The sequence below is a fragment of the Oncorhynchus clarkii genome, chromosome 5 (assembly GCF_045791955.1).
Source record: "Oncorhynchus clarkii lewisi isolate Uvic-CL-2024 chromosome 5, UVic_Ocla_1.0, whole genome shotgun sequence".
NCBI classification, from domain to species: Eukaryota; Metazoa; Chordata; class Actinopteri; order Salmoniformes; family Salmonidae; genus Oncorhynchus; species Oncorhynchus clarkii.
The window spans coordinates 57,954,354-57,975,192 of NC_092151.1; the positions used below are offsets into that span (position 1 = coordinate 57,954,354).

At 39.8% G+C, this 20,839-nt stretch overlaps 1 protein-coding gene across 4 annotated transcripts; it reads left to right on the forward strand.

Annotated features, from left to right (window-relative positions):
- Positions 1-1,671: 1,671 nt before the first annotated feature.
- LOC139409081 (CTD small phosphatase-like protein 3) lies at positions 1,672-19,647 on the forward strand. Of its 4 annotated transcripts, none has more exons than XM_071153767.1 (12): positions 1,675-1,962; positions 11,201-11,330; positions 11,426-11,560; positions 12,231-12,342; positions 13,985-14,096; positions 14,229-14,315; positions 14,456-14,518; positions 16,266-16,345; positions 16,569-16,695; positions 16,803-16,898; positions 17,159-17,225; positions 18,048-19,647. In XM_071153767.1, the coding sequence occupies exons 1-12, from the start codon at positions 1,861-1,863 to the stop codon at positions 18,050-18,052; spliced, it is 1,116 nt and encodes a 371-aa protein (XP_071009868.1). In that variant the 5' UTR covers positions 1,675-1,860; the 3' UTR covers positions 18,053-19,647. The 4 variants fall into 4 exon arrangements, with proteins under 4 accessions (XP_071009869.1, XP_071009868.1, XP_071009866.1 ...); XM_071153765.1 differs by having other exon boundaries at positions 1,677-1,962; positions 17,159-17,179; XM_071153768.1 differs by lacking the exon at positions 17,159-17,225 and having other exon boundaries at positions 1,672-1,962.
- The last annotated feature ends 1,192 nt before the right edge of the window (positions 19,648-20,839 follow it).

The window sequence follows — 20,839 nt, forward strand, 5'->3', positions numbered from 1 at the left end:
ACAATAGGCCCGGCTTCCGAGGTAGTTCCCATGCTGTCCCCGCTAGGAGTGACAGTATTGTTCTGAACCAGTGGCGTTATGGCCATCTCGGGGCAATCAGAAGGACCTGGTGACCCATTTCCCTGATTCTGTCCAGGATCGATTGAATCAGCCACTGGTGGGCCAGGGCATCTAGGCCAAGCTGGGGGTGTGGATATCGTGAACCAGAGGGGGCACTGTGTGTTCCTCTCTCTTTTGTTCTTATTTTTACCCCCTTTATCTCACCCAATTTCGTGATATCCAATTGGTTGTTACGATCTTGTCTCATCGCTGCAACTCCCCAATGGGCTCGTGAGAGGCGAAGGTCGAGTCATGCATCCTCTGAAACATGACCCACCAAGCCGCTCTGCATCTTAACACCTGCTTGCGTGACCCGGAAGCCAGCCGCACCAATGTGTCGGAGGAAACACTGTTCAACTGGTGACTGAAGTCAGCTTGCAGGTGCCTGACCCGCCACAAGTAGTCGCTAGAGCGCGATGAGCCAAGGAAAGCCCCCCGGCCAAACCCTCCCCTAACCCGGACGACACTGGGCCAATTGTGTGCCGCCCTATGGGAGTCACTATTCGGCAAAGAGCAAGCATCGCCCAAAATGGAGTATACTCAACACATGCGTAGCTGAGGGATGAAAAGAGGAAGTGATGCTACACTCCCAGGTATTTACAGGGGGTGGGGGCATGCGCATCACACCCTTGGCATGAAATTACTCTGATATTAATATCTCGACTCATCCTGCCGCCAGGCGGAAGGATATCCCATTGAGTGACTAGCATAGACCCTCAAGCGAAATAGAAGATTCAGGCATTTATTTTATGCTTGCTACATTAGGAGTGTCGCCATAAGATAAAGTATTAATCTTTATATTGGTGCCATTATAGTGTCTGTGACGGCATGGGTAGCACCTTTGAGGCTACAACCCATTGGAATCCCCACCTAGTTGACTACTTTAAAATGGCAGAAGCATGGTGGAAGTCCTCAATGGCCATGCCCATGCTAAAAAGGGTTATATCCACGATGTGTTCTCTATTATCTCTGAGTGTCGCCTTGTTAACATCCAAAAGCGGAAGTTGTGTCATGGGCTCTCTTTCCATAGGGGAAACACTCTTTTCATACCTTTTCGATACTGAAGTTACTTTTTCGTAGCAGGTTAGGAGACTGAGGTTAATGTCAAGAAGGGGGTTCGGGTTAGCGAAAATCACTTCGTATCGAAGTAGCATGAAAAGGGTACCCACAGCAGCTGTAAAGAACAGAGTTTCTAAACAAAGAGGCGCAACATCGCAAGACTTCCGGAAACGCTTGTAAAACAACAAGCAGACCAGGTCAGGGTTTGGAGATTGAGAAGTCAATGAGAGAAGTGAACAATTCTTCCTTAATTTTCTAGAAATGTAAAGGCACAACCTAGATTCGAGCCAATGTCTTAAGTAGTTGAACATGTTAATACTCCAATCTAATTTTTGTCAAAAATATATTTTATATCGACAGAGTGCCTTTGATTTTCCGGCCTTTACTTGCACAGTTCGGCGAGAGACGACCGTTAGACCCGATAACGTATTCTGCGCATGAGTTTAGATAACCAACATCGCCTACAAACGTGATCGGGGAAGCATCGGAGAAGCAGTTTCTGCCTATCTTCCTACTGTACTCTCTTTGTGTGAACCTTTCCGGTAGATAAAAAAAAAATACTGCATAAGAACGAATTGGAGACGACAGATAATCACAAACAGGAACTGGTTTTTCCTATCGACATTTTGAGTAGGCACATGATTATTTTCACGAGCTGTATAACGAGTAATGTTTGTGTAGCTACACAACACATTTCAGTTCATGAAGATGAGACTTCGGTCTCGAAGTATTGCTGACCCTTCATCAGCACGGTTTAACGGTCGGTGGAACTCAAAGAGAGAGGCGCGGAACGTAACTCAAAAGGTAAGTTGAGAAACTTGTTTTGCCAAAATTGCTTGGCTTAATATGAGAACTTCGAATGCGTGTTACGCACTATCGTTGGCGAACAAACCACAGTAACTAACTGGCATAGGAGCTTGATAGCTAACTGGTTTAACGTTAGCTAGCTAATGGTTGTCAAATTGGTTATATCGTAAAGATTTATGAAAACACTATTTTTGGTCTTCATTTAAGGTTATTAATAAGGTTGGCAGTGTGGTTAAGGTGTATAGTCAGATTATTATGAGAGATTGTAGAAATAGGTGGGTTTAGTCTTTGGCTGTGGTAACTTGTGACGACCCCTAGCTATGTTTGTACAATTCGAAAAGTAAAACAATTGAGATGGTGCCAAGATGGCGGCTTGAACAGACGCTTTTTTTAACCGAGCTCCGTACCAAACTTCAGAAAGATTGTGAAAAAAAATTAAAACCTTAAGTCATTACTATTTGTATTTGTTCAAGATATAAGACCTTTCCTGTGACTGGAACGATAATTGGATCATTTATTTCGGCATGTCCATGCAAAGTCGTGACAAAAAGGCAGAAGTTAGCCGTTCTATTGCTAATCAACAAGAGAGAAACGTGCTTATAGACAACTGCCATAACTACTCTTGGCCTATGGATAATATCATGCTTTCGAGTGCTGTTGAAAATGACTAATTCCCCTCTTTACCGGTTACTCCGTGCAAACCTCCACCCTCCAAAAAACCCAACATAAACTCTGACATCGTGGCTACCCTCTCCTTACTCATCAACTCCAGGTGTGACGCCATTGAGAAAATGGTAGGCGCGAACACCATGGTTATCGAAGGCTTGAAAAAGACTGGAGTTTGCATGTGGTGACGTCTCACTGATCTGGAACAATACACAAGAAAATGGAACCTGCGACTCTACGGCTTGCCAGAAGTGGAGAATGAAGATGTGCGAGGAGAGGCTATCCGTATCTGCCAAGAAGTTTTGCCTGCAGAGAAGAACAAAGTTGGTGATACCATCAACGTTGTGCATCGCCTCGGCAAGAAGCAATAGTAAAACGATTCAAGACCTAGCGGTATCATCATCCTCTTCACTGCCAGATTCTACAGGGATGCTGTCTGGAAAGCTGCTAGGAAGAACGCCTTCCTTCAGAGCCATGATATGCGTTTCGCCGAGCATATCAGCCCGGAGGACCTAGAAAGAAGGAACAAGTTGTGGCCAACGATCAAGATAGCACAAAATTAGGGAAAGGCTGCTTACTTCGTCGGAGGACGAGGCTTCATCAACGGTTCAGAAATCTATATTCCTCCCTAAAATCTCACTAGAAGGAACAGGTTGATGGTTTCAGCCATGGTATTCTCATTTTCCTTATGTTGTTTACCTAACAAGCATCAGGTGACTATTTTTCAGGAATACTCAGGTATTTCAATGTATTAGTTTGTTCTTGTATGACCAGAAGACCTCATTTTGTTTACAAACTTACGAAGGTTTTTTATTTATTTTTATGTATACCGTAACTAAGATACTGTTTTAAAGGGCATACAGGTCTGCTCTGACTTTACACAGTTATTGCTCCATTTAGTTATTAATACTTATTTCCAAAAAAGGTCTTAGGAACGTTTTTATATGTGAAACATATTTTATTCAATTATTTTATGATCAGCTTTCATATGCACTTAAAATAGTAGGTACCCTTTTATTTAAATTATTTGTTTTTTATTTCTCAGAATAGTTCCTGATTACACTAAAGAGGGTTTTTAGTCTCTCTTACTACAAGAACCCTTGGTTTGGTCTTGAACATAATTTTCAGTTGAATTTCAAAGCCAGATAACGTCTAGCTCAAACGTTATGGAATAAGCTATTTTCACTTTAAATTGACTTAAATGGTGCAGATCTCGGTTCCTTATCGTTTACGTTCACTGCTCCTACGTCTTTGACTCATCCTACTACAGTTTATACTTTTATATAATCTTTGTTGTGTTGTCTTTGTCTATAATTTCTCTTAATGCTAGGGGGTTAGGAAACAATGTGAAGCGCAATACCTTATTTTTATTTGCAATTTCAAACAGATTTGAGCTTTTTTTCCAAGAGTCTCACTCAATTTCGGCTGATGCCAACTTATGGAAGTAACAGTGGGGCAACAATATTTGGCTTTCCCATGGATCTGAACGCTCTGCTGGTGTCACTACAATGAAAAATACCTTTGGTGGTAATATTCTACACTCGGAATGTGACCCCTTTGGTCACTTTATCTGTCTTGTGATCAGTTACAATGACATTACGCTCATTACTGTAAACTTCTACGGGTACAACACCAAACATGACCACTATTCTACACTCGGAATGATGAGTTGCTTGAATCTATAGAGAAATATATACTTCATTGGTTATCTGAATATCCCAATTTGTTATTATTGACAGGAGGGGACTTATCCTCTTAGAGGTACTTTTTTCAATTTCCACCTGAAGACATACTAGGCTACCCTGGGGTTTGTTCTTAACTAACTTGCCTAGTTAAATAAAGGTAAAATAAATCAAAAATAAACTGCCTGTAGCTCAGGCACAGAACCAAGGATATGCATATTCTTAGTACCATTTGAAAGAAAACACTCTGAAGTTTGTGTAAATGTGAATTGAATGTAGGAGAATATAACACAATAGATCTGGTTTAGATAATACAATGAAAAAAAACATTGTTTTTTCTTTTTATTGTTGTTTCACCATCTTTAAAATGAACAAGACAAAACAACCATTCATTCACCATTCAGTCAATTTCAGTGAAAAACATGAGGGCAAATATGCGCTTTACCAAAACAATGCTGTGCGCAACATGCTTTGCTCCTTCCGGTATGAATCGTCAATTGCGAATGAACCTCTTTACGCCGGAGTTTACTACATGGGTTGGTCTTCCAACACATAAACATTACATATTGCCGTTTACCTCAGCTCATTGGCTATCTACCCAGCTAGATTTCGAGACGATCAGTGGTCATTGGGTTAAAATACAGTCAATCAGCGAAACAACAGCGGGCAAATCATTGGTGCACTTGTTGTCTTCAAATCGGTTTCTTTCAGTCAATACGTCCCGCAAAATGACCCATCAGGTTTGGTTGTGTTACAAACGGAATGAGACGGAATTCACGACACAAGCGGTTCACAAAATGTTTCGTGTTAGGCTATAAAAGTGGATTTTATCAAACAAAAGACCATTCATTGTGTAACAATGACCATTGAGATTGCAAACAGGAAGATTGTCAAAGGTAAACAATTTATTTTATTGCAGTTTGTGATTTTGTTACGCCTGTGCTGGTTGAAATAGTTGTTTATGGGGCTCTATCCTCAGATAATTGCATCGTATTCTTTCGCAGTAAATCCTTTTTTAAATCTGACAACGCAGTTGGATTAGCAAGATTCTAGGCTTTCGAAACATGAGACACTTGTATTTTCATGAATGTTTAATATGACTTTATGTAGCGATCACCGTATGTTGTCGAGTTTCATCCCGCTACCGGGTTCCGTGCGTAGAGGTTAACATTACAATAGATAATTCAACTGATAAATGGCCGCCAGGTAGGCCAACCAATCAGAATTTGGGTTTAATACTTTTTATGGAAAAGTTTGATCTTACTGATATATGGAGAGAGAGAGGTTTCTGGCCGACAGATCATTCACTTGGAGTAACAAAACCGGTTCCAGACAATCCAGAATAGATTTTTGGCTTATATCCAAATGTATTGATAGTGAGTGTGTTACTACAAATATTTGTACTACTCCCCTCACAGACCATAGGGCTATTTACATTGATATCAAAATATTTACCCCTGATACTAACCTTGGTAGAGCATCCTACTGGAAGCTAAATAGCTCATTATTAAATAATGATATGGTTAAAGATCTGCTCTCACACTTTTGGGAAAGGGCTTGTGAAGAAAAATCTTATTGCAAGAACTGGGAGCTCTTTAAATTTGAGACCAGAAGAGCTGAGGAGGAAAAGGTGATCATTAAGATAACTTCCCTTATAATGAGTTAGAGGTTAATAACACTAATACCTAATCCTAAAAAAGAAGTGCTGCTCATTGATAACTGGCGTCCAATTTGTCGTCTTAATTAGCCTTACTACTTGCAAAAATAATTAAAGAAGTCCTGGATGCAATCATTGATGAAACACAGTCTGGCTTCATGCGGAACAGACATATTTCTAACAATGTCAGACTAGTATTAGACATACTTGACTACTCAGACCTAATAACTGAGGATAGCTTCATATTATTTTTTTTGATTTTTATAAAGCATTTGACACAGTAGAGCATCGGTTTCTCTTCCACTCCCTTGAGACTTGGCTTTGGGGAATTTCTCTGTAAGGCTATTAAGCCTCTCTATGCAAATGGTAACAGCTCTATCAAATTGAAATATGGCACCTCACCTAGATTTGAGTTAACTTGTTATGGCTGCAATCCCAAGTGTCATCAACAACCGCAGAATAGCATAGCGCTACATTCAATAAATATTACTATAAATATTTATATTCATGAAATCACAATATGCAATATAGGAAAATACAGTTTAGCCTTTTGTTAATCCATCTGTCGTGTCAGATTTTGAAATTATGCTTTACAGCGAAAGCAATCCAAGCGTTTGTAAGTTTATCGATCGCACGACAACCTTATGTACACTTAGCATTAAGTAGCTTGGTCACGAATCAGAAAAGCAATCAAATTAATCGTTTACCTTTGATCTTCAGATGTTTTCACCCGCGAGACTGTTACACAAATGTTCCTTTTGTTCCATAAAGATTATTTTTTTTATATCCAAAATAACACGCCAAACAAACGGAGGTATGTTCAGAAATCCACAGGAAAGAGCGGTCACGACAACGCAGACAAATTCCAAATAGTTTCCATAATGTCCACAGAAATATGTGAAATGTTTTTTATAATCAATTCTCAGGTTGTTTTTAAAATATATCGTCAATAATATATCAACTGCAAATGTCTTTCACAGTAGGAGAGGGAAAAGCAATACGTATCCAAACTCTGTTGCGCGAGCAAAACTCATGTGACCACTTGACGCGATGTTATCTTTCTGGCTCATTTTTCAAAATATCAGCCTGAAACTGTCTGAAGACTGACACCTTGAGGAAGCGATAGGAAAATGAATCTGGTTCATATCCCTTTAAATCCAGCAAAGGGAGGCTATGGAACATGGAGTTTTCAAAACAGAAGCCACTTCCTGCTTTGATTTTCCTCCGGGTTTCGCCTGCAATATCAGTTCTGTTATACCCACAGACAATATTTGGACAGTTTTGGAAACTTTAGTGTTTTATATCCAATACTACTAATAATATGTATATATAAGCGACTGAGGAGCTGGCTGTTTACAATGGGCACCTTTTCATCCAAGCTAGTCAATACTGCCCCTGCAGCCATAAAAAGTTAGGACAACCTTGCCCAATTCCTCTCTCTCTCCGTACCTGTTTTTATTAATCACCAAACTTCTTGCAAATTCTTTCAATAATAGTCCTGTACAAGGTATTTCCATAGCTGGTAAAGAAATTATTATAAGCCAGCTGGCTGATACTACACTTTTTCTGAAAGACGTTAACCAAATTCCCATATCGATCAATGTGATACAATCCTTTTCCAAAGCGTCTGGTCAATATCTTAACATTAATAAATGTGAACTCATAGCTGTCAAAGATTGTGTGACACCTTCATATTATGGTATTCCAGTAAAAGAAGAACTTACATATTTAGGCATAACCATTACAAAGGATCAGAAGTCTAGAGGCTTACTAAATTTTAACCATCTTATTAAAAAAAAAACACGAAGCTAAATCAATGGCTACAGAGGGACTTATCTCTAAAAGTTAGAGTCCTAACAACCAAGGCCGGCGGTATCTCTAGACTAACATATGGTGCTCTTATCTTTTATATCTTGACAGTAAAATAAGCAAGGAGATAGACCAGATGCTTTTCAACTTTCTGTGGAGAAACCGCACCCATTACATTAGGAAAACTGTTGTAATGAACACTTATGAGAATGGTGGACTGAATTTGCTGGACTTTACTACTTTACATAATACTTTTAAGACCAATTGGATAAAACAATTCCTAAGAAGACCCACTTCTATCTGGAATTGTATTCCTCATCATGTCTTCTTGACTTTTGGTGGCCTTAATTTCATGTTGTTTTGCAATTTTAATATTGACAAAGTTCCAGTGACACTTTCTGCTTTTCATCGGCAGGTTTTCTTGTCATGGTCCTTAATTTATAAACACAATTTTTCTCCACACAGATATTATATATGGAATAATCGGGATATATTGTATAAAAATACTTATTTGTTTTTAGAATATTGGTTCTGAAATAATATCCTATTGGTGAGCCAACTGGTAAATGCAGAGGGTCTTTTACTCAGTTATAAAGAATTCTTATCACTTTACAAGGTCCCTGTAACGCCTAAAGATTTTGCAATTGTTTTAGATGCCATTCCCTCTGGTGTTGCTATGTTATTCAGGAATGTGTCATGACCTGACCCTCGGAGCCTACCTTCTATTGACTCTGTTGATTCATCAGTAGGAAAGATTTTGTTTCTTTTGGTCCATTCAACAACAGAGCGATACGAACCTTGTTTCAGCAGGATGTTGTATACAGTTTGGATGTTGCCACACACATACCTACATGTTAACAAAATTAAGGAAGTTTCCTTTAAAATTATTCATAAATATTATCCTGCCAACCACTATATGAAGAAGTTTAAGGAAAACAAACTCAAATTGCTCCTTTTGTAATGACCACCCAGAAACAGTGTTGCATCTTTTTTGGCATTGTATGCATGTAAGAGAACTGTGGCAAGACATCAGTAGGTTTATAATTTGTGGAGAGATGTACTGTTTGGATTCTTTACATACAACATACATAAGCTGAAACATTTTTATTGTAATTAATTAAATTATTCTTTGGGCCAAATTTCATATACATAAATGTAAATTTACAAACAGAACTACATTTTTGTACCCTCCAAAAAGAAATTGAACTGTATTTTAAGACGGTTATATGCTCTACTAACAAAAAAGCTGTTAGAATTGTATGTCCCTTAACCTGTTGCGACGAGCAATCCCGTATCCGGGAGCGTAATTATAGCCTCAAGCTCATTACCATAACGCAACATTAACTATTCATGAAAATCGCAAATGAAATAAATATATTAGCTCACAAGCTTAGCCTTTTGTTAACAACACTGTCATCTCAGATTTTCAAAAAATGCTTTTCAACCATAGCTACACAAGCATTTGTGTAAGAGTATTGATAGCTAGCATTGCATTAAGCCTAGCATTCAGCAGGCAACATTTTCACAAAAACAAGAAAATCATTCAAATAAAATCATTTATCTTTGAAGAACTTCGGATGTTTTCAATGAGGAGACTCTCAGTTAGATAGCAAATGTTCAGTTTTTCCCAAAAGATTATTTGTGTAGGAGAAATCGCTCCGTTTTGTTCATCACGTTTGGCTGAGAAAAACCCCGAAAATTCAGTCATATAACAACGCAAACTTTTTTCCAAATTAACTCCATAATATTGACAGAAACATGGCAAACATTGTTTAGAATCAATCCTCAAGGTGTTTTTCACATATCTATTCGATGATAAGTCACTCCTGGCAGTTTGGTTTCTCCTCTGTTCAAAATGGAAAAATGCTCGCACCTGGAGATTACGCAATAGTTTCGACGGAGGACACCCAGCGGACACCTGGTAAATGTAGTCTCTTATGGTCAATTTTCCGATGATATGCCTACAAATACGTCACAATGCTGCAAACACCTTGGGGAAACGAAAGAAAGTGTAGGCTCTCTCCTTGCGCATTCACAGCCATATAAGGAGACATTGGAACACAGCGCCTCAAAAATCTGGCTCACTTCCTGTATGAAATTTCATCTTGGTTTCGCCTGTAGCATTAGTTCTGTGGCACTCACAGGCAATATCTTTGCAGTTTTGGAAACGTCAGTGTTTTCTTTCCAAAGCTGTCAATTATATGCATAGTCGAGCATCTTTTCGTGACAAAATATCTTGTTTAAAACGGGAACGTTTTTCATCCAAAAATGAAATACGGCCCCCAGAGGTTATGGTCCTTGTGTAATTGTAATGTGATATTGTACCCCCTAGCTCGATTGTCCATTGTTTGTAATCTATGTATGCTTCTGTTCCCTCATGTGCTTTATGTATTGATTTGTTAATAAAATAAAATACAAATAATAAAAAGGCTAGGTCCAGCTTGCTAAAAAAAAGAGAAGCTAGTTCCAGCTTGCTAATGTTAGCTACTAGCCATGCTAACATGTAATTACATTCCAAACCAAGTGTTGGCGCTGGTAAGCTACTATGTACATCCACAATGAAACCATGTCCTGTGTGTTTGGTAGTCGAGCGAGTGAGTGTTATAGTAGTTTTCATTTGTAACTAGTGCTGTACTACCCACAAGGAAGGGATTACGACTTGTTTGTGGCCCAAAAATGAGAAGTAAACTGAAGTCGGAACGGTTTGTCCGGTTGAAGCTAGCGTATTGGAGTATGAGGACCATGCTCACTTCTACTGTATGTGGTGCGCGTTTCACCCCGGAGGACTTTGATGGCTTAATATAACCAGTGGAGGGCAGGGTTGGGGAATGATATTCTGACACAAACCAGGTTCTGTGCTTAGTGTGAATGTGAAGCCTGTAACCTATATCCAATTGGTTAGCTAGCTGCTTCTCCTTGGCTCTTTGACTTTGGTAGCTAAGTCAATCAGTAAGTCGATTTCTCTACTTTATCTGCTGGCATTTTTTGTGTTCTGTGGGTTCCTGCCTAGTGTTTCCAAATATATTTATAACTAATCCTGTCTGTGGTTGTTCTCTAGCTAGGCTAGGTGGCTAGCTAGGCTGGCTGGGCGGCTGGCTAGGCTGGGGCGGCCTGCCAGGCTAGGCTTGCTGGCTAACTGGTTAGATGGTGTTTATGTATTTTCTAAAATGTAGTTTAGTTTAATGTAGATGTAAGCTAGGTGTTGATAGCAACAGGCTGACTCATGCAGGTTGGTAGGGCTAACCTAATGCAGGCTAGTAGGGCTAAAATTAGCAGGCTTTGGTAGCTAACTTGGCCGTCAATCGGTAAGTCTCTGCTCTCTACGTCATTTAGCTGTAGGGGGGGGGGGGCATTCTGATCCTTTTGAGAACTTTTGGCTACTTTTTCATACTGTTGTCTCAATTATATTTTTTGTGTGTAGGATGAAGAAGTACAACAGCTATACGACCAGTCACTCTACTCTGATGATATCCCCACCTCTACAAAGCGCCCTCTTGTACAAGGGCGTGGGAGAAAAAGGGTGGCAGCCCCAGACTATGAAGAAAGAGAAGGTACCTGTTAATTTTGGTGAATGCAATTGCTCTATTGACATTTATTTCAAAATGGCAACTCAATACTGACTGAATCATTCTGTATACATTTCTAGATCTGGACTTCAAGACCCCCGTTAATGTGCGCCATCACCGGGTGTTGTCGGAGCTAAACCCCTCCTTTCCCCTCAATTCCACTGTGCGAAATATCTACTCCCCCGTTGTCCGTTTCCTCACTCCTACCAAGGAAAGTAAGTATAGGCTCAAAATTGCATACTTCCACACAAGCGGTACCGGAGCGCCAAGTCGAGGACCAAAAGTGTTTTTATACTGCTGCTACTAGCTGTTTATTATCTGTGCATAGTCGCTACCCTCGCACATTGACTCGGTACAGGTACTCCCTGTATATAGCCTCGTTGTTATGTAATTTTCTTGTTACTTTTGGATAATAATAAGAAACACTATTTAGTAAATATTTTCTTAACTCGATTTCTTGAACTGCATTGTTAGTAAGCATTTTACGGTAAGGTACACCTGTTGTATTCAGTGCATGTGACAAAATTAGATTAGATTTATTAGGTGGAATAGTCTGCCTGAAAGACCAGAGGCTAGTACATGGGTGTGCAGTTTTTCACAGCGTTCGGATAGAAATGTTTTGTGTAAAGCAGAACATACTTTCTTCGTCTTGGAGAATAGGCCATCATGATTTGGCACTTTCTGGGGTCCATTGGGTAGCCCTTTTTGTTTTCAGAGAAACTGTCATTTGTCAGTTTCAAATTAACAAACTACTGTATAGGCTAGCAAGGACTTGCATTGTTTATCAAACATGCATGTCATTCTGTGATTGAGGCAAGAGTAGATGAGGTCAGCACATTAACATCTTAATTGGTCATTTTAATCAAGGCAGTTTTTCCTATTCAGATGTGAGAACCCCCAGCAGTGGTGATGTGATGAGCCCAGAGCAGTGTGTGTTTGGCTATGGTTCCATTAGCCTTCTCGCTGGAGATGAGGACTGCAATGACACTTTCAGCCCGTGAGTTATGCCATTTTTATATTGTGTTCTTGGTGCTGTGGAATACAATTATAGGGCTGCACTCTAGGGATGCACAATATATCGGTGAGCATATCGGAATCGGCTGATATTAGCTTAAAAATGACAAAAACCGATGTCAAAGCTGATGCGAATAACGTAGGTAGATGACATAATGACGCCATGAAGAATACAGCGCTACACAGAACAAAAGCAGAAAAATACTAAGTGCACACTTCCAACAACTTAAGTTCAGGTTGAGCAGTCATTTGAAAGAGTAAGAAAATTTCAGTGAGACAACTCAGGAAAAATCCATGAACGGCAAAATAATGGAATTCATTATGCTACTTGCTATGGGCGTCACGACTGACATTTTGACCAGCGATGTCAGCCCTATGAGCATGCGGAGTCTGACAGCACAGTGGGTCGACGAGGATTACGTACTGAGGCAAGCCATATTCCATGCTCAAGAATGTGCTAGTTCTCTTACCGCTGCTGCCATTTCAATGGCATTTGAGAACATGTTTGAAACTTGGAAACAACACCTATCACCAATCGCACTGACTTGAGAAATAAGAAAATTAACTGTGTCTGCAGCAGACGTGATACCCTCTGTCATGGCATTGAAACGCCTGCTCAACAAAACTGCCGACACAGACCGTGGGGTTAAAACTTACAAAAGTACTGAAGGCTGTGAACAAGCGATTCGGTGGTATTCTCTCTGAGCCTTTTTACTGTGTTGTCACCATGCTCGATGCTAAGTACAAGGACCGCTACTTTGACACAGACAAGAAGCAGAGTGTATGTAACATTTCACGTAAACAACTGGACAAGATGGAAATGGACACAGTGACAGTGCGCAACGAGGAAGAGAGGCCATAGACAGACAGCTGAAACTTCACTGCTTGACATGTATGATGAAATCCTGGTTGAGAATGAAATGACTGAACAATGAAACAGCAAGTTAGTGAAAGAAATAGGTTTTGATTGTTTTACTGGTAATTGGGGACATTTTAGTAAATGGCAATAAAATAACTTTTTGTTGTGTGTGACCTTTATTTTAACTAGGCAAGACAGTTAAGAACAAACTCTTATTTACAATGACTGCCTTCCCGGGCCAAACCTGGACGACGCTGGGCCAATTGTGCGCCGCCCTATGGGACTCCCAATCAAGGCCGCATGTGATAGCCTGGATTCGAACCAGGGACTGTAGTGACGCCTCTTGCACTGAGATGCAGTGCCTTAGACCGCTGCGTCCATGTGTGTTAACTATTTAACTGTACTCGAGTGCTTAAAAGGCCGCAAAAATTAAAAAATATTGGTTATCTGTATCAGAAAAAAATATTGGTGCATCCCTTCTGCACGCCATAACATATTTTATTAAATCCAATGTCTACTTATTGAGTTGAATCACCTATTGGGTTATATTAAAATGCAGGATCAAAGAGTTATCAACAAACCACCAAAATGGTATCAAATAACTTACAAGTTAGCTGGCCAGCCTGACCGACTTAATAGTTCCTGCTTTGTGATGCACCTCTGAAATAATCCACTGCCCAGAATCGCTTTCCCATTGTCCGTGGTTCTGGAGGACTCTCTCCCTTGTCCTGAAAGTAATTTGAATCTGTTGCATTGTTGTCTTTAGCTTCTCTTTCATGAAGAACATTCCATCCAAGTGCCAGCAATCCAAACCCTGCATAAGAGACATTCCACCTAAGACGAGGAGTACTCCCCAAGCTACGCTAGTTTTAGATCTGGTGAGTGTTGGGTTTAACTTTTTGAGTTCAGTGACTAAACAAAGCATTTACCTGATTTTATATGAATATTTATTTTATGTGTTAAATCAAACACTGTGGTACCAATTGTTTGGAATTATTTATGTGTTCTAGGATGAAACACTCATGTACAGCTCTCTGAATGTGATTGAGGATGCAGAGTATACCTTCCGCACATGTTTCCAGGACAATCCGTACAAGGTGAGTGAATCAACCAGTTCCTTCTAGACTTGTAATGACTGGTGTTGAGTTTATTTTAAAGAAATGTTTAGATAGAATGAATGCCTGTTTTATAATGACAGTAACAGAGAAGATTGTAATATCTTCTCTTAACTCAATAGGTCTACGTGATTCTACGACCACATGTGAAAGAATTTCTGGAAGCCATGACCAAACATTTTGAGGTATGCTTCTAGGCTTGATTGCTAAGTTCTTATGTGTTATATATATATATATATATATATATTTAAAAAAAATTCAGCCATTGTGGGGGTTCTACTAAGCTACAGCGTATTCGGAAAGTATTCAGACCCATTGACTTTTTCCACATTTTGTTAGGTTTTTAGAATTTTTTGCAAATGTTTTAAAAAACATATCTTATGTAAATAAGTATTCAAAACATTTGGTGTGAGATTTGAAATTGACCTCCGGTGCATCCTGTTTCCATTGATCATCCTTAAGATGTAAATACAATGTGATTGGAGTCCACCTGTGGTAAATTCAATTGATTGGAAATGCTTTGGAAAGGCACACACCTGTCTATAAAGTCCCACAGTTGACAGTGCATGTCAGAGCAAAAACCAAGCCATGCAGTCAAAGGAATTGTCAGTAGAGCTCTGAGGCAAGATGCAATTTTGCAGCATTTTAAGGTCACAGTTGCCTCCATTCTTAAATGAAAATAGGTTTTGGTAGTTCCAACTCAATCGGGGGGGGAAGGACCTTGGTCAGGGAGGTGACCAAGAACCTGATGGTCACTCTAACAGAGCTCAAGAGTTCCTCTGTGGAGATTGGTAGTCCTTCTGGAAGGTTCTCCAATCAGGCCTTTATGGTAGAGTGGCCAGATGGAAGCCACTCCTCAGTAAATGGCACATGACAGCCTGCTTGGACTTTGCCGAAAGGCACCTAAAGGATTCAGACCATGAGAAAATAGATTCTCTGGTCTAATGAAACCCAGATTGAACTCTTTGGCCTGAATGCCAAGCGTCATGTCTGGAGGAAACCTTGCACCAGCCCTTTCGGTGAAGAATGGTGTTGGCAGCATCATGCTGTGGGGATGTTTTTCAGCAGCAGGGACTGGAAGACTAGTCAGGATCAAGGAAAAGCTGAACAGAGCAATGTACAGGGAGATCGTTGATGAGAACCTGCTCCAGAGTGCTCAGGAAGTCATACTGGAGCAAAGGTTCACCTTCCAACAGGACAACGACCCTAAGCACACAGCCAGTACAATGCAGGAGTGGCTTTAGGTAAATTCTCGGAATGTCCTTTGGAGAGACCTGAAAATAGCTGTGCAGCAATGCTCCCCATCCAACCTGACATAGCTTGAGAGGGTCTGCAGAAGAAAATGGGAGAAACTTCCCAAATACAGGTGTGCCAAGCTTGTAGTCATACCCAAGAAGACTCAAGACTGTAATCATTGCCAACGGTGCTTCAACAAAGTACTGAGTAAAGGGTCTGAGTATTTATGTAAATGTGATATCTGTTTATATATATATGAAAAACCTGTTTTTACTTTGTCTCTATTGGGTATTGTGTAGATTGATAAGGGGGGGAACAATATAATAAATTTTAGAATGTGGAGAAAGTCGAGGCGTCTGAATACTTTCTGAACACCATCGTGTTTGTGAGAGTCTTTCCATAGAGGGGTCGTAATAGTTTGTAGGCCAAACCGTTTGGACACTACAGACGATTTTGTGAGGTGACCAATTTTCGGGATGTCTCATGGTCTGGCAAACACCACTGTAGCTCTGTCAACTTTCACCACAGATGTGTTGAATTGAGATGCATTCAATGTAACAAAAAAAACATCTGGTTTAAACTGATGAATTTGTATAGGGATTTTTGTATTATACTAATTGATTTTTGCAGGGGCATGGACCAACTCAAGGGGGTTAAGGACATTTAATTAAATATATCAAATGTGTTTGTTTTCAGATGTTTGTTTATACATCTGCGAAGAAAGAATATGCAGAGAAAATCCTGGACATCTTGGACCCAAAGAGAAGGCTTTTTCGGTATGATAATTTAACATTGTAACTTGTGTTCCTGTCTTGTGTTCTTGTTATTTTAGCCATACTTGTTTTGCTGTATTGTTTTTTAGAGATATTGCAGCTGCAGAGTTTTGTTTACCAGAGACAGGCTGACAATATCATCTGATTTGAGGACCATATTTCAGTTGATATTTGGATGTACTTGAAATGTGCATTAATCTCCTATTTTATTTTTTTCCTTTTATAGACACCGTTTGTATCAACAGAACTGTACCTGTGTTCTGGGGCACTATGTCAAGGACTTGGGTGTACTTGAGAGGGACCTTGCTAAGACCGTGGTTTTGGACAACGCTCCACACACGTACCCCTACCATGTAAATTTTTGCTGTGATGTTGTTATTCACTTAATTATAAAATTATTTGTTGTTTTTTGGATGCAGAGTGGTTTTAATAAACTTAACTTCCTACTTTATTTATGCAGCTGATGAATGTGCTTCCCATCAAAAGCTGGTCTGGAAATGATGATGACAAAGAACTTCAGAAGCTCATCCCGTGTCTTGGGAGACTGTCAAGAGCAGTAAGTTGACAATGATTTGGTATCCCACCTCACAGGGCATAAGTGTTTTTATTTTGGGTATTGTCTTTTTTTAAAGAAATCTTTACATTTCCATAATTTGCTACCTATACTGAACAACAATATTAACCCAACGTGTAAAGTGTTGGTCTCATGTTTCATGAAATAATACATTTTCCATATGTACAAAAAGCTTATTTCTCTCAAATGTTGTGCACAAGATTGTTTACATCCCTGTTAGTGAGCATTTCTCCTTTTGATAGGATAATCCATCTACCGGACAGGTGTGGCATATCAAGAAGCTGATTAAACAGCATGATCATTACACAGGTGCACCTTGTGCTGGGGACAATAAAAGGCCACTCTAAAATGTGCAATTTTGTCACAACACAATGCCACAGATGTCTCAAGTTTTGAAGGAGTGTGCAATTGGCATGCTGACTGCATGAATGTCCACCAGAGCTGTTGCCATAGAATTGAATGTTCATTGCTCTACCATAAGCCGTCTCCAACGTATTTTGAGAGAATATGGTATTAAGTCCAACCGCAAACCACGTGTAACCAGGCCAGCCCCGGATCTCCATTTGGCTTCTTCTGCGGTGCGATTGTCTGAGACCAGCCACCTGGACAGTTGATGAAAATTACGAATATTTCTGTCTGTTGGGGGGAAAACTCATTCTGATTGACTGAGCCTATGCCCATCCATGGCTGCACCCCTGCCCAGTCATGTAAAATCCATAGATTATTGCCTAATGAATATATTTCAATTGAATGATTTCTATGTATAAACTCAGTAGGATTGTTGAAATCGTTTCATGTTGCATTTATGTTCAGTATACTTGTCAAACTGGATTTAATCCTAGAAGACCAAACAAACGTCACATGCTACAGAGCTCTAATTCGGGAAGTGGATATACAATGGGATCCTTGTGAAAAACATGTTTCCTTGGGTGTAGAGAAAGCAGAGGAACAAACCTTGAGTCAATCTCTAAACACTTAGCCAGTCTTCTACAAAATACCACAAGTCAAACTTGTTTTATGTTTGGAAATGTCGTTCAAGACCACTTGTATTCCACAAGAAACATCACCAGCAATTGACTTACCAAAGAAATAGTTGATGTTTACTCATTTGAAATCACAATTTTTCTGTAGGATGATTTCCGGGAAGTACTGAAGAGGAGGACGGACCACTTTCACAGATTGCTCTCTGAGGATTGAGAAAAGGCTTCTGATCATCCTTATCCTGGAATGTGTTTAATTGTGAACATGAACTGGATCTTTGTGTACTATCCTTGCCCTTCTGTATGATCCCTGTTAATTTCAAACATGTACAGTTGGGATAAGTTTCCACACAATATCACTCTGCAGAGCAAAACATTCCTAATAGTTAGAAAAAAATAAAACCACTTGAAATAGCAACTTCAAATGTTTATACTTAATCATACTAATTTATTGACAGATAATAGCTTTTTAAAAGTGATCTACATATTGTCACTAAAATAATCAGAGTATGTATCACCTCAACAACAGCCAGAGCAGTTTCTGTAACTAACAAACAACTTGAACCATAATAGTATTTTTCAGTTTTTATTTGAGAAATGTGATGATTTAGTTTTCTGTTTGGATAATTCTGGGAATTTTTACGCGCATATCGTCTCCCTTTGAGTGCCTTTTTTAGTAGGCCTACACTGCAGAAATTTCACGCATCTACTCCCAACATATTACGTTCATGGTTAGCCTATTTGATTGTTTTTTTTTTTTGTACTAATCTGTGAAATGTATATTTATATGGAATTCTGACAATGTATTGACCTGGAAATATTAATTTTAAGAACTAACTTGCCAAACTTGAACATATCCCCATCCCTCCTTTCAACGGACGGTCTTGCCAAAGCTACTGTGAAATTCTACTCCGTTTCCCCCCACATGCGGTTAGAACCCAAAGACGGCTATTGTTGATTTCCCTATTCTCTTACCTTAAGTTTCAACATACTTCACAAATCGGTCGCTCAGGGGTTGGCACATTGTCACTTTTCTGTCGACACAAAGGTCTGGGTAGGTTCATTTCAGAATGTCTTGGAAACCTACATGCTTGCAAATAAAAAATAAAGTTGAAGTAACTGATTTGTTTTTAAATCTCTGGGTGGACCGGTGTGCATGACATAATGTTTTTATTTGATTGATCACCTGCTGGTGACTTTCTATTAAGATTGAAGTCAGAAAGAGCCCCCAAACCCCCTGGTGTATAGGCTACGCTTTTGATGTATTTGCTCCATATGGTCTGTGTGACATGGTACGGAGAAAAGTGTATGTGTGGCATCGCGATCCTATGAAAGCCTATGGTGGGCGGTTGGCTGAACCGTACTATTTTTTTTTCTTGAAATTTGATTGAGAAGTTCATTGTGCTATAAGACAAATGTTGGGGGAAGGGGAAAAAACGAAGTTTGATGGAAGGAATACATTTAAAAAACAGTAATTCTGCATCCCTCGAAAGTAACATTTTTTTTCTTAGCATAATTTAATATAACAATACGTGTGGGCGGCACATTCGCTGTATATTCTGTTGTATGGATATTTGGACTGCTCTGTACTATTTATAAACTAAACATTGAGTAGTGGTCAATCAAACAAATGAGGCTGTCTTTTATATTGCTCCTCTTGTAATTTGAAACGGGAGTATTAGATTTATGTACTATTGATCAATAGACCACTTAAGTATCCTTGTCAATAAAGAAAATCACTAGTCTCCTAATGATTGCAATTGTCATCAATTCACATGCAAATGCACATTTCCTCTTACATACAAATTCTGCATGGGTTCAATTCGATGCCTGTTTACCCACTTTTCAAAATCTGCACAACGGTTATTATAGTTTACCTAGTAAATCTGTATTTTGTTTGGCTAATGTACCCTACTCGTGACTTGTTTGGTTTATTACATGTCTCAGAGATTCCAAATGTAATCCGCTGGGCCTATTTTCAAAAATTATCAATCTGGATTTTGCCTGTTTGTTAGGATTAAATGCATATACATTCAAGTCAGTGATGAGTTCGTTCTATTTATTATACACTGCTCAAAAAAATAAAGGGACCACTAAAATAACACATCCTAGATCTGAATGAATGAAATATTCTTATTAAATACTTTTTTCTTTACATAGTTGAATGTGCTGACAACAATCACACACATTATCAATGGAAATCAAATTTATCAACCAATGGAGGTCTGGATTTGGAGTAACACTCAAAATTAAAGTGGAAAACCACACTACAGGCTGATCCAACTTTGATGAAATGTCCTTAAAACAAGTCAAAATGAGTCTCAGCAGTGTGTGTGGCCTCCATGTGCCTGTATGACCTCCTTACAACGCCTGGGCATGCTCCTGATGAGGTGGCGGATGGTCTCCTGAGGGATCTCCTGGACAGTCTGTGGTGGATGGAGTGAGACATGATGTTCCAGATGTGCTCAATTGGATTCAGGTCTGGGAAACGGGCGGGCCAGTCCATAGCATCAATGCCTTCCTCTTGCAGGAACTGCTGACACACTCCAGCCACATGAGGTCTAGCATTGTCTTGCATTAGGAGGAACCCAGGGCCAACCGCACCAGCATATGGTCTCACAAGGGGTCTGAGGATCTCATCTCTGTACCTAATGGCAGTCAGGCTACCTCTGGCGAGCACATGGAGGGCTGTGCGGCCCCCCAAAGAAATGCCACCCCACACCATGACCCACCGCCAAACCGGTCATGCTGGAGGATGTTGCAGGGCAGCAGATTGTTCTCTACGGCGTCTCCAGACTGTCACGTCTGTCACGTGCTCAGTGTGAACCTGCTTTCATCTGTGAAGAGCACAGGGCGCCAGTGGCAAATTTGCCAATCTTGGTGTTCTCTGGCAAATGCCAAACGTCCTGCACGGTGTTGGGCTGTAAGCACAACCCCCACCTG